Source organism: Poecile atricapillus, chromosome 22, assembly GCF_030490865.1.
Source record: "Poecile atricapillus isolate bPoeAtr1 chromosome 22, bPoeAtr1.hap1, whole genome shotgun sequence".
Classification (NCBI taxonomy): domain Eukaryota; kingdom Metazoa; phylum Chordata; class Aves; order Passeriformes; family Paridae; genus Poecile; species Poecile atricapillus.
In genome coordinates, this window is record NC_081270.1 from 5,468,206 (window position 1) to 5,480,843 (window position 12,638).

The following is a 12,638-nucleotide window of genomic DNA, read 5'->3' on the forward strand; positions in this document are numbered from 1 at the left end:
GAGGATCCCAGAAGAATTCAGCCCAAAGGAGGCTGAGAAACTAGAGAAAAGTTATATCCACAGAGAATTCAGCCCAAAGGAAGCAAGAAGAAAGAAATTACAAAATCTGCCCTTTTCTAACTTGCCCAGTGTAATTTAACAGGTGAGGATACTGATCTACCACACTCACAGGCCGCTGAAACTGAATCCTCACTATTACTTCCTACAATGTTCTCCAGAAATCATTGATTCAATACCACAATTTTAGTACAACTAAAATTTTCTATCCAACAATTTGGTATCACTGGTCTCCTTGTTAATTTTCAAAGTAGGAACACAGAAAAAGTTTTGAAAAAATTGTCAAACATGCAATTCAGTATCACAAAGCAGCAAAGCTATACATACTGATGTAAGCTGATAAATTTACACTGTATATCACAACATGCAGGACACATCAGGAGAAATGCTTTTCCAATTAATTTTTATTTTGGTTTCCATTGTTTACAGCACTGTTACAGGACTAACTCATGCAAATTTATCACCTTAAATACAGCAGAGAGAAACCTCACTGGTAAGAGTATTTCAAAGAGCTCCATCAACATAATGCAACAGGAAAAGTAAGTAGCAGCAATAAGATAAAAGTGCATTTAGCTGACCTTCTTTAATGGGAGTTTGGGGAAGACTGTTTTTGGAATTACCTGTTTTAAGGAATAGTTTAGCATTCTTCATGAAAATCAGAAGAGAAGAAACTCCTCATGCTAGTGTTCATTCTTCCACCACTCTCAATTAAAGAAGTACAGCTGTAATTTGTTTCAGACAAATCCAGCTTATAGGCCTGTCTGTTAAAAGTTTGATTCTTGATCACTTGGGCTTCCAGGACAAGGGCTACACCCACACATGTTAGCAGCTTTGCTTCTGAAAAAGTTCAAGTGGTTCTTTCCCTCATTCTGTAGGTTAGGCTTCAGCTCTGCAGTGAGAATGCTGACACACCCCAGCCTGAGCAGAGTCAGACACACACACAGCACCAAGACACTGGGTTCTAAGAACCCACCAATCTCTTTTCCCTTCACAGATAAGACACTGGCTTAAAGATCAGCTCATTTATCAGATTTCCCCTAAGGGCCCACTGAGGAGATGCTAACACCACCTCTTCACAAGCAAGGTCAGCATTTCAAGTAGTCATGAGCTGCTGAGCAGTAGTACATCATCCTCTGCCTTGACCTGGAATTGACAATATCCTTGTGTATTAGGGATGCACTTAATATTTTAACTCAATAGAACAGAACATAGCTTATTATAACTGTGTATGTGACATCTTGAGAGACTAAAGATTCAAATTTTTTCAACCAGACCTACAGCAGAGTAAGACTAGGTGATTCCACTTACTCCAATATACTTCAGCACAAGCTCAGAGTACACACTTCCAGAAGCAAGGACTTGAATTTCTTTCTTGCAAATCTATATTGCCATCCTGGTGGATGCCTGAGGAACCCAGTCAAGGTCAAAAAAACTTTCTGATATAAACAGCTTTTCAGTTTGAGTTGGTGTCAAAGCACTCTGCTGGAAGGGAAAGGTTTGTTTCCTTTCTGCATTCCAGGGATGAAAGAGTCTCACCACCAGCTCCTACACAATAATCAAGACTCTTCAAGTCTTTCTGCAAATCTCAGAATAGCCTTACCTAAGAAGCAGTTACTGACATTTCACTATTTTTACTCCCTCAAGTATCAGGCAGCTTCTTTCTGAAACTTCCCTGATATGAAAAACATGGGACTTATCACAGGTGCATATATTCACACCTGAGCATGAAGGAGAAATCCTAAAGCCATTTCCAAGGGAAAAGTCTCTTTGTCAATAAGAAAAACACCTCACTGCTCAGTAGTTCTGAATTCAGCTGGGACCTGATCAGAGATAGCCCATACTCTGTGTGTGATGTTGAAGAAATTTAGGTTGTCACTAACCTCAGACCTACAGGATCTGATCCTGGATTCCTCAGACATTTTGTAGGCAACAGAAAGATTATAACCAACACATGGCAAAATATTGACCCACAAAGAGGAAAAGAAGCTTGCAATAGAGGAACTTAATCCTACTCAGGTTTCTAAAAATCAGCAATAATTTCTTCTCTATCAATTCCAACAGGAAGAGACTCAAGTCCTTACAATTACCAAATATACTCCAAATGCATCAGGGCAAAACTCAACAATTTATTTCATGTATTTGCAAATAAAGAATGTATTGAAAAAAAACCAAGTTGCTTTAAGCCATTCTTGACCTGGCATGACCTACAAGACCACGACTCCCCCACCCCAGAGGAGCTGTACTTGCCAGCATGTTCTGGTACTTTTAACAGAAAAGAAACATATCAAATCCTATTGCTGCCCAGACTGTAACATCCTGTGGGAACTCTACATGAAGCAACATCTCTTACAGCGTGAAATCCACATGCTGTTCTTGTGGCCAAATAGTGGTAATGGAATTCCACAGGCCTGCTTCCAGAAACACCGCTGTGCTTTTCCAAAGAAAACCCACATTCATCAACTGAGCTCGTAATGCAGTGCTTTACATTCTGTCAACTGGCTTCTCTTTCCTAGTTTTCCTCCTCAACAAACTGCCAAATTATTCCAAATTAGCTCCTTCACAGGAACTAGTTCTGTCCTTGCAAACTATTTGTCCATGACAGGAAATGGGCAGGACTGTGTTATTAAAGAGCTCTTAGGAGGAAGAAACTAACTCCAAATTCACTAAGCTTACCAAAGCAAAATCTTAGTCCCTCTTGCTCCAGAAGAGAACTGGGTTTTGTTCACAGGTTTAAGCATCCTGAGAGCAATAAACCTTTCTATGAAGGGACATTGTGATTTTCTGTTATGTTCTAGAATAATGGAATATTAACCTCAGAGACAAGCCTGTGTGGGCTATAGATGCTTTGTGAAACCATCACGTCTGTGTGCATGGGATCTGTGTTTAGTCAAACAGCTGCTTGTCACACATACATCAACCTGGGGCTTAGAAGTCAAAAGTTTTGTCTTTATGAAGTAAAACAAATGACTCCAGAATAACTTTCAACTTGACAAACATTTGCTTGACTGCTTTAAATTTGTTTAAAGCAAAATGAAGTACAGTAAAAGCCCCCTGTAAATGTATAAAGCACACACTCCTCCTCAAGTAGGCTGGTCTCACAAGGAAAAAGAAGAGTTATTAACAGCTAGTGTTTAGAGGTGGGACACAGAACAGGGAAGCAGAATCCTACTGTTCACACAGCAACTGGAAACACAGCGATGTGCTCTTGCTCATTCCCTTTAGGGAATTCCATCACCCACCATGTTCTCTGCAGTAATTAAGAGAGGACTGAAGGAAAACTCTTGTTTTTCTCTTCTTCTCACACTATCTGCTTTGCTGCAGGTACTGATGTGTGAACATGTTGAGCTCGCTGTCAAGCCAACCTGCTTTGTTCCTGCAAGGACAGAAAGTTTTGTTAGGTGAATGAAACAGCTCTTCTCAAGCCAGTCAGAAAGAAGTGCAACAAAAACAAGTACACGGCAAGACATGGAGTGCCAGAGGTTCATTCCAAAAGGCTGCTGCCATTCCTTGCAGGTCAAGAATGCTTGCCTGCTGTCAGTCCCTAAGCTCTGAGGTTCAGAGATCTTGGACACAACTTCACACTGGTCTTACTGTGTAGGTAAGGAATGTTTGAAGAAGTCTTCCCAACAGCCTCCGCAGATAACTGCATAGAAAGGTGAAGGCAAGACTTTTTGTGTAATTTTTAAGGGCCTGAAGGAGTTTGTAGGAGTGGAAGACTGTATGTTTTCATAACTGGGAAGGAACTGTAATTCCAAACAAATAAAAAACAGGAAGAAAAAGGTGGTTTGTGAGACAGAAGCTTGAAATGACTGTCAACAGTCCACAGGAAAGTACCCAGTGAAAGGGAACATTACTTGGTAGGGAAAAAAGCTGACACCTGCACATCAAGTGCTATGACAAAGACAGAATGAACTCTAAGCTACAGCTCATATGAACATCCTGGGCCAATCACATGAAAAACAATTGTATGGAATAATCAAATCTCACCTGAGCAGTTTTGCTTTGCTCTGCAGTGAATCCAAAACTTCAATTTTTTTATTCATGGCAGAAATTTCTTGCTCAAGATTCTCCCGTGTGACATCCACTTGCTGACACAAATGAGCAAATGTTCCAGCAAGCTCTCTATGAAACAAGAAGAGTTGAATATGATGGAAAGTAAGATCAAGCAGCACATTCAAGGAATAAATCCTTTTGATGAATGGGATGATGGTATCGTTGACTCAGACACTCATCTTTCCACTTCTGCACAAGAATAAGAGCATTTTGATTTGAGGCATGGAAGCACACTAAGACTAATGCCTAACAGCACCCAAACACTATATAGTCAAAATAAAAATAGTATTATTTTAAAATATGTGTCATTATATTTTAAAAAATCTAGAACTCAGCATGAAGTTATCTTTATTTTTAACAAGGAATCTTCATTTATCTTTATTTTTTTATTTTAGTTATCTTTATTTTTAACAAGGAATAGCATTAAAAAAAAAAACCCAAACAACAGAATTTCCATAAGGAACATAGGGAACTCACTGCTGGACTTGGTGGCTGCAGTTTGAGCCCGTGTAGCTGACGATGAGCTGCAGTTTCTCCCCAGCATACTCCACAAACTGCCTCTTGAAAGCTCTCTCCTTGGCTTTGGTGGTCCAGGTGAGGCGCTCATACACATAGAGCAGCCCATAAAGGCCAAAAGAGAGAGCAATCAATCTCCAACCCACGGCCTTCCAGACCTAAAGAAACACAAAGAAAAATACATTACACAGTCATCATCTCAGAGTGATGCTCACTCCCAACAATGGTGCACAGAGCATTGCAAAATCAACTCACTAGACTCAAATGGAAGATCAAAGGAGAAAATAGGTCACTATCTGTGAATAGCAAATATCTACAGGATTTGGTAGTGCAAGTGCTTTTTACATCAGTGCTCCAACATATGATATAAAAATGCTGCCTAGAATGCACACTTACCACACCACCAACCACAATGATCCCCATGGAAGTTCGGGAAGTCAAAGAGGCCAGTCCAGTGACCATGGACACCATGAGTTCTTCCTGGGTCATAGAACCCTGAGGCAAAGGAGGCAGACTGGGATTTGCTGGTGTTAAAGGGCGCTGAACCTGATTAGAAAAGCAGGGACAAAACAAAATCAGAGGAGAGAATAAAAGGTGAACCACTGCTCTTCCCACCAAAGGAACTTCAGCAGCCACTGAAATAATGAATATCTACCCCAACTGCTCAATGAGGTAATCTACCTGGTCATTATAGCCCATCAAGGCCCGACGACCATTCTTTGGTCCCAAAAATCTGTTCACCAGCATCGTCCATCCAAGAGAGAAATGGAATTCTATATCCTCCTGGAAGTCAGCACAAAGCTTGTCACAGTTCAGATCATAGCTGAGCATGAAGCACTGCCGAGGAATTAACATATCCATCTGGCCCCGCACAGAGACTGGGAGGAGGGGTTTTAAACCATCTACACAGAAAACAAAAACATGGCAGAAAATGGCTGTTGAGTTCACAAGAATTAACTGGTCTCATATTCCATATCAGGGTGCTTATGGCTTGTTTCATCCTCCACAGTTAGTTTACTCAGTATGTTAAATTTCACAAGCCAAGCATGTTGCGAAGTAAGAGATACATCATCAATAATTATTCAATTCTTGGTTCTTCAACCCAGAAGGAAATCTTTCCACAGACCCTCCAAAATTCTTACAGATAGCTGGTGAAGTTTACAGATTAGCAAAATCTTGGAAAACAAAATCTGAAACCCAGTTCTGCAAGTCTTTAGGCACCTCAGTCCCATACTCAGACAGACACCTAGTTACAAGTCATTTGTATTTCGTTAGGATTTGGTGTAAGAATCTCCCAAATTTCCAAAGCCACAGTTCCTCTCTGTCACAAGGATTACACTGTGACTGTACATATTCATTAGGAAATCACTGCACAAGTTCAAACACAGAATTAGTCCTCACCACAACAGCATTACTCCTCAAGATGGAAGCTAAGATGGAGCCAGCTGCATTTCAGCCATTGAATTAATGAGAAACCCAGAACATCCACCTAGTTATTTTGCACAGCAATTCAAGGGAAGAGAAAGGGCAATATTGCCTGTGGAACTGACCTATCATTTCTTGCTGCATTGTCTGCAGGGAAGTTGTGATAGCACTGGAGCAACGATCTGACATGTTACGGCCCAGGCCCTCCTCTATGTGTTTATGCAGCTCCTGACAAAGAAAGAGAGGGTTATTGAGATTAGAATAAACATGGCTAAGATGCAGGCTGAAGGTGCTAGAGCTTACTAGTTAAAAAGACCCTCCCAGAACAGGAGGGCACAATCTGTCAGTGTTCTGACATAATTTCATACTTCCCCCATTTTTCAGTGAAGGGGATGAAAAGGCAAATAAAAAAAAAAAAAATTCACATGGACTCTTTAGTTCAAAAAAAAGTTCTGTTCAATCTATATAATGTGATATATAATGTGTATCAATTTATTACTGAGGTTATTAAAAAACTAAAGCTCTAGCTCATATTCTAGTTGGAAGATTGTTAAACATCTCAATGAGCTGGCATAATTACTCAGAGCTAAAAAAGGTCTCTTAAATTGCTTAAGCAAACATCACTTACACTCTTGTAGACTTTAAGAACTACTTGAGATGGATGGAAGTCTGCTTGGTATTCATCTACCAACACTGAAAGCCGTCTGATTTCTTCTGCCATTGCATTTGACACCTAGAGAAACAGCATAGGAGAGAAAATAGAGCTTCTGAAAGCTTTTCTCCCCTTCCCATCTGTAACTCCCACAGTTCTAGTACTTCAAAGCTTTGTCAGCACTGCACATTTTCCCCACCATGCTGGTAGCCATTTCAGACAATCCAGTTTTCTGCAGACACTCCTCCTTACCTGCCTTTCCACCTCTTCAGTGATTTGTTTGATTTTCCGCTTGTAGTCTTGAGTAAGGAGCTCCAGCTGTTTGTCAATAAAACCTAGGCGATCCTGACGTTCCTCTCGCATTTCCAGACAGTAAACTCTGGTGGGAAAAAGCCCCTGTCCATCAAAATGCCAGATAAATACATTTTTGATCTACAAGTATATTTGAATCCCAGAAGTAAGACAGATTTTCCTGCCCAGTAACAAAATATCTGCAACACATTACACAGTCATGGCACAGGACAAAAATAAGGTCCTTTTCCCAATACTTCCATAATTCACTAGAAGCAAGACCACCAATACGTGTCCTTCCTGCTCTCAAACACACTGTATTCTGCTTTGCATTTCAAATGCTCACATTCCCTTACATCTCTCCCAGAATACAAACTTCAGTTATGCAAGCACCAAGCATCAGCTCTCACCGCTGTTCCTGGGCAGCAACATGCACAGAGTCCATGATGAGGCGAACATCTTCCGCAATCTGCTTCGCTCTCACCGTATGCTGCTCAAATTTTGTTTTTACTGCTGACTGTGAGATACATTCCTGTATACAAAAGGCAGCCCAAGATTAGCAGCAGGCAGGACCATACTAACACAGCTTTCCAAAATGTGTCACCACAAGTGCCAGTCTTTCAGGAGTAAAATCCAACCAGCACACATAATGCTCACCTCAAACCTTCTCTCGAAGCTTTGAAATTCAAGCATTCTTACTTGAAATCCGTCTGCCAATGCTCCACCTGAGAGAAGGAACACACAAAACAACCACTTAAATTTTGAGAAAGCAATCAGATGTTGGACATCAGGAAATGCTCTTCCTTTACACTGAAGCCAATGCAAAAGTGCTACTAAGTCACCCCTTCTCTTGTGATTGCCTTATTAATAATTTGGCCTTCCCCAGTTTCATACATTTTTTGAAACAAGATACTCTCTATTTTCTTCTCTGTAAGTCAATGGTAAGTTTCTGCTAGCTTTCCTCACCTCCTTCTGGCATCCCTTGAGCCCTCTGAATCCTGGCATTCAGCACTTCTTTTGCAGACACAAAGAAAATCCGATCCCCTGCCTGGGCTCGATCCACCACACCCAGCTCATCCACCAGGAAACTGGTGCAGCGCTCCATGTGCTGCCGGCGCACCTGAGGGATAACCATGATAAACCACACAATGTTAAATCCACATTATCCATCTCTTAAAGGTTAGACCAGGCACCCAAATGCCCTGTCTGAAGTGATCTAATTTCAAAGGGCCCCTGTGAGACTCTTGAATTCCTGCTCAGAAATTTCAAGAGTCATGTCCTGATCACTATTCTATGTTCCCTCTAATCTCCACAATAAGGTGATAAAAATCCAGCCAGTAAAACAATCACACATAGTACTGATCCCCAAGGACCAGAGTCAAAACAGACTCCATGATATCCATGTAAAGAGAAGTAGTTTAAACACATCACAAACCTCTTCCATATATTCTGGTTCAGAGGCAGATGCATCCCAACGGTTATTTAAAATAAATATATTGGGTCGAGAGAGACGTTCATTCACCTTGTGAAAGAACTGCTTCTCCTAAGGAAAAATGAAACAACACATCTTTAGATTAATATGTCAAATATTTTTAACCTTTAGCCAAATTCATTGAACAAGTGGACTTGCACATACAGTTTGCATCAACGTTGATTCAGAATTTGCCACCAGGACAAATACATCAGCATCAAGACAGAATTTGTCAATCCAGCTGTCCAGCTCTGTGGTTACATCAATGCCAGGGCTAACAGTAAAGAGAAATGAGACATTACTGTGCTGTGAATACAGCAAAAACCAAATTTAAAAAGTTAATAAGAGTTTTTCAGAGCATTAATTTCCCATGTCTGAGCTACACTGCCCTGAGGTGACAAACTACAGGCTAACAGGAAGTAACAACCAAGAAAATCACACTGTTAATTACAACAAGGGACTTTGGTCACTGTCTTAGATTAGAACAGGGTCAATTCCCTTGATGTTTGTTAAATATGTATTTGAAAACATTTCCCTAATTAGTCTGTGATAAGCAGGGAAGGAAAGAAAGCTATTTCTCACCTGTCCATCAGCACCAGGTCGTCCTTTAAGAGAGAACATTTGGAATTGGGCCACATTACACTGACTAGGCTGCCAGCATTCAGATGTTCATCTTGATGAAGAGCATGAGCCAGCTGGTTTACTGTCTGCAAAAAGATGGAAACAGTATTTCCTGTATGCCAAGACCCACTAACACAATTAACCTCTCTTCAGGGCTGTTCACAGACAATTTGAGATAAAGCTAAAGTTCGAATTATTTTCTCTCTGGAAGGTTTTTCACATAAAACCTTGAGTGTCCTAGTAAAAGGTCAACTGCTAGTGAGAGTTTATGAGAGATTTCTCCTCTCAGGGAATGCTACTGAGGAATTATCAAGTCTGTGATTCCAACAGTTATACAAGGCTCAGAACTTCCTGAGTCATTGTTCCCTGCTATCACTAATAAATGCAACATATCAATCTCTTTCATAAAATGAACAAGTCCCCATCCTGCAGCTTGCTTCATTCCTTACTTCCTACATCTAACATTCTTCATCTCCCTTAATGATTACAATGCTTAGCTGTGAAATTTCTTATTCTTTTTCTTCCCTTTTCTGACATTTCTGAAGAGCTCTTAACCTTATGCTTAAGGAAATTGTACCTTAACACTCTTCTTTTCCTCTGAGCCTTCTGTCAGCAGGAAAGCCTCGTGTCCATCTGTCCCTTCCACACGCAAGAAGCAATTGGTGGTGTGTCCAATTCCTGAAGGAAGAACTTTGTCCCACAGCATGGCATTTATCACAGTGCTCTTCCCATTGCTTGTCCTGCAGTCAGATTCAGGACAATGTTTCAGGTTTTCAATGAGCCAGGTGTGCTCATTTCCATATTACAAAAGCAAGTTCTCTAAAGCCAAGCTGTATCAGAGCCATTAACAATTTAGGTGCCAGAGGCAACCTGCAAAAAGACTTTTCTATTTCCCTGTTTTAAGAATTCTTCAAATTGAAGATTTACATGACACAACATTCGTTTCAAATTTACAAGAGCACCTGTATCAGGGATGTGGACATTACAAGCAGAAGCTAAAGTGCTGGTGTTTATATTAGTATTTTTTGCCAGCTACAGTACTCAAATGCTTTACTGAATAGGGAGTGTAGGCAACACAAACACTTGACTCACCTCCCAAAAAAAGCAACTTTCATATGCCGTCTTGCCAACACTTCACTAATACCACTGACTTTTGACAGGTAGCCTTTGACTTCCAGTACCTGCTCTTCTGTGGTGACAGGATCAAGCTCTGCATTCTTGTGTGTTTCTAAAATCAAAATAGATCATGTCTCTGAATGCCAGAAGCCATCTGGGTCAGTCCTGGGTGAAACCTCTCTCTGTGACAGTAACACTGAACATTTATCTGTGTCCCACAGCTCACGTGAGTGATCCTGACATAGGCAGTGACACCCTGAAGCAATTCTACAATAGCATTTATCAGCTGGACTCCTTTGTGTATCTCAACCATTCCCATTCATGGGACTGCCTTGAACAGAACAGCCAACACTGCAAACAGTCCAGCACCCTTAGAGATAAAATCTGTCTGTGCCTTAAGCTGTTAAAGCCAATTACTGGCGTACGTTACATGTCAGTAGCAATGATGTGTTCAGGCAAGAATATTGAAAGGATTATAGGCAAAAAAACCCTCTTGGGGTTGTGTAATTAATTAAAAAACTCCCAAGCATAAAAATCAACCATAGCTCCCTAACTAGCTCAGTTTCTTAACATGCACGAACTTCTCATCTTCAAAATAAGAAAGTGAACTCCACCCAAATTCAGCAAAATAATTTTCAGTTTCTCTTACAAACATGAATGTATAGACAGACACACATGTATAAATAAGCACAAATTTGACATTTAACTGACTGAGGGGGTTTGGTGCATGTTTTGGGGGAAATCTTACATGGCAGAGCACTGTTACACACTCGTAGCTCAAGAACTCAGCTTACCTTCTAGGAATGAGGAGCTCTCATTGATGTATGCAGCCAACTGTTCAAAGATACCATTGATTTTCTTCTTTGCAGTGACAAAATGTTTAAGTGGAGAAGCATTTACCTCAGCCATGTGTCTTTTATCCTTCTTCACTGCAACTATTGGGTTGGAACGAGTAAACAGCAGGGACATTGCGCTACAGGGAAAAATCCAGTGAAGACCAGTGTCACCAAGTGTCAACAGCTACCCAAGGGGGTGTAGTGACAGGACAAGGGGGGAAAGCTTTCCACTTACAGAGGGCAGGGTTAGATGGGATATTGGGAAGAAATTCTTCCCTGTGAGGGTGGGATGGCCCTGGCACAGGTTTCACAGTGAAGCTGTGGCTACTCCATCCCTGGAAGTGCTCAAGGCCAGGTTGGACAGGACTTGATCCACCTGGTCTGGCAGAATGTGCCCCTGCCTCTAGCAGGGAGTGGAACTGGATAATCTTTAAGGTCCCTTCCAACCCAAACTGTTACATGATTCTGTGATCCAGCTGAGCATCTTTACAAGAACTAGATAAATATGCATTTTAAGAACTATTTTCTTTCCTTCACAAAGAAATCGCTCCAATTCATACAACTCATGTATCAGGAAAAAACCCCAAAACTCTTTCTTCCCTTCCAATAAACAGGCTCGCAGTGATCACTCCTCCCCATCCTCCGCTTACTTTCAGGATGAGTTACGTTTTCACAAGTCAGGCATGGCCAGCTTGAGGCCCTCTCGAAGACAAATGGCAGCAGTTCGTTCTGCCTTCTCCCTCGGCCCGGCCGCACTCCGTCCCGCAGCTCCTTCAGCGGCGCCGAGTCCAGCCGGTCTCCACCCCTGTGGCAGAGTGACCGCGGATGAGGGACACAGGCCACCGAGCTCCTCACGGGCTCTGCTCCCCGCCATCCCGGTGTGTCCAGGGATGCTCCAAGCCCTGCTCCCCGCCATCCCGGTGTGCCCAGGGAATGCTCCAGGCTCCGCTCCCCGCCATCCCGGTGTGCCCAGGGAATGCTCCAGGCTCTGCTCCCCGCCATCCCGGTGTGCCCCAGGGATGCTCCAGGCTCCGCTCCCCGCCATCCCGGTGTGCCCGGGGAATGCTCCAGGCTCTGCTCCCCACCCTCCCGGTATGCCCGAGGAATGCCACAGGCTCTGCTCCCCGCCATCCCGGTATGCCCAGGGATGCTCTGGGGTGTGCTTCCCCGCCATCCCGGTGTGCCCGGGGAATGCTCCAGGCTCCGCTCCCCCGCCATCCTGTAATGCCCCAGGGATGCTCTGGGCTGTGCTTCCCCGCCATACCGGTGCCCAGAGAAGGCGCTGGGGTGACGCTCCGGACGGACACCGCCTCTCCCTCAGCCCTCGGGGCGGGAGAAAAGGGCGGGAAGCGCCCTCCTCGTACCTGCCTCGCCCCCCCTCAGGACCCTGCCCCAGAGGGTCCGACACTCACCCATCCCTGCCCTTGTCCCTGTCCCTATCCCTGCTTCTCCGGAGGCGACCCTCAGAGAGACTGGTTCGGCCTGGAGCAGCTCCGGGTCCCCTCGGCCCAACCCGGCCCCGCCCGGGGCTCACCTTCACCGCCGCTCCCGCACAGCCGCCATGTCACTCCGCGGCGCCGTCGCGCGGGAGGCGCGGGTG

At 43.1% G+C, this 12,638-nt stretch overlaps 1 protein-coding gene across 2 annotated transcripts; it reads right to left on the reverse strand.

Annotated features, from left to right (window-relative positions):
• Window positions 1-443: 443 nt before the first annotated feature.
• MFN2 (mitofusin 2) lies at window positions 444-12,634 on the reverse strand. Of its 2 annotated transcripts, none has more exons than XM_058854867.1 (19): window positions 12,573-12,634; window positions 11,689-11,843; window positions 10,997-11,175; window positions 10,179-10,314; window positions 9,664-9,826; window positions 9,048-9,172; window positions 8,631-8,739; window positions 8,430-8,537; window positions 7,961-8,114; window positions 7,652-7,719; window positions 7,405-7,526; window positions 6,956-7,082; window positions 6,680-6,784; window positions 6,177-6,279; window positions 5,308-5,528; window positions 5,023-5,172; window positions 4,588-4,784; window positions 4,045-4,179; window positions 444-3,430 (listed from the first exon to the last, which is right to left on the reverse strand). In XM_058854867.1, exons 3-19 carry the CDS (start codon window positions 11,169-11,171, stop codon window positions 3,361-3,363), a joined length of 2,268 nt encoding a protein of 755 aa, XP_058710850.1. In that variant the 5' UTR covers window positions 11,172-11,175; window positions 11,689-11,843; window positions 12,573-12,634; the 3' UTR covers window positions 444-3,360. The 2 variants fall into 2 exon arrangements, with proteins under 2 accessions (XP_058710850.1, XP_058710851.1); XM_058854868.1 differs by having other exon boundaries at window positions 12,451-12,584.
• Between the last annotated feature and the right edge of the window lie 4 nt (window positions 12,635-12,638).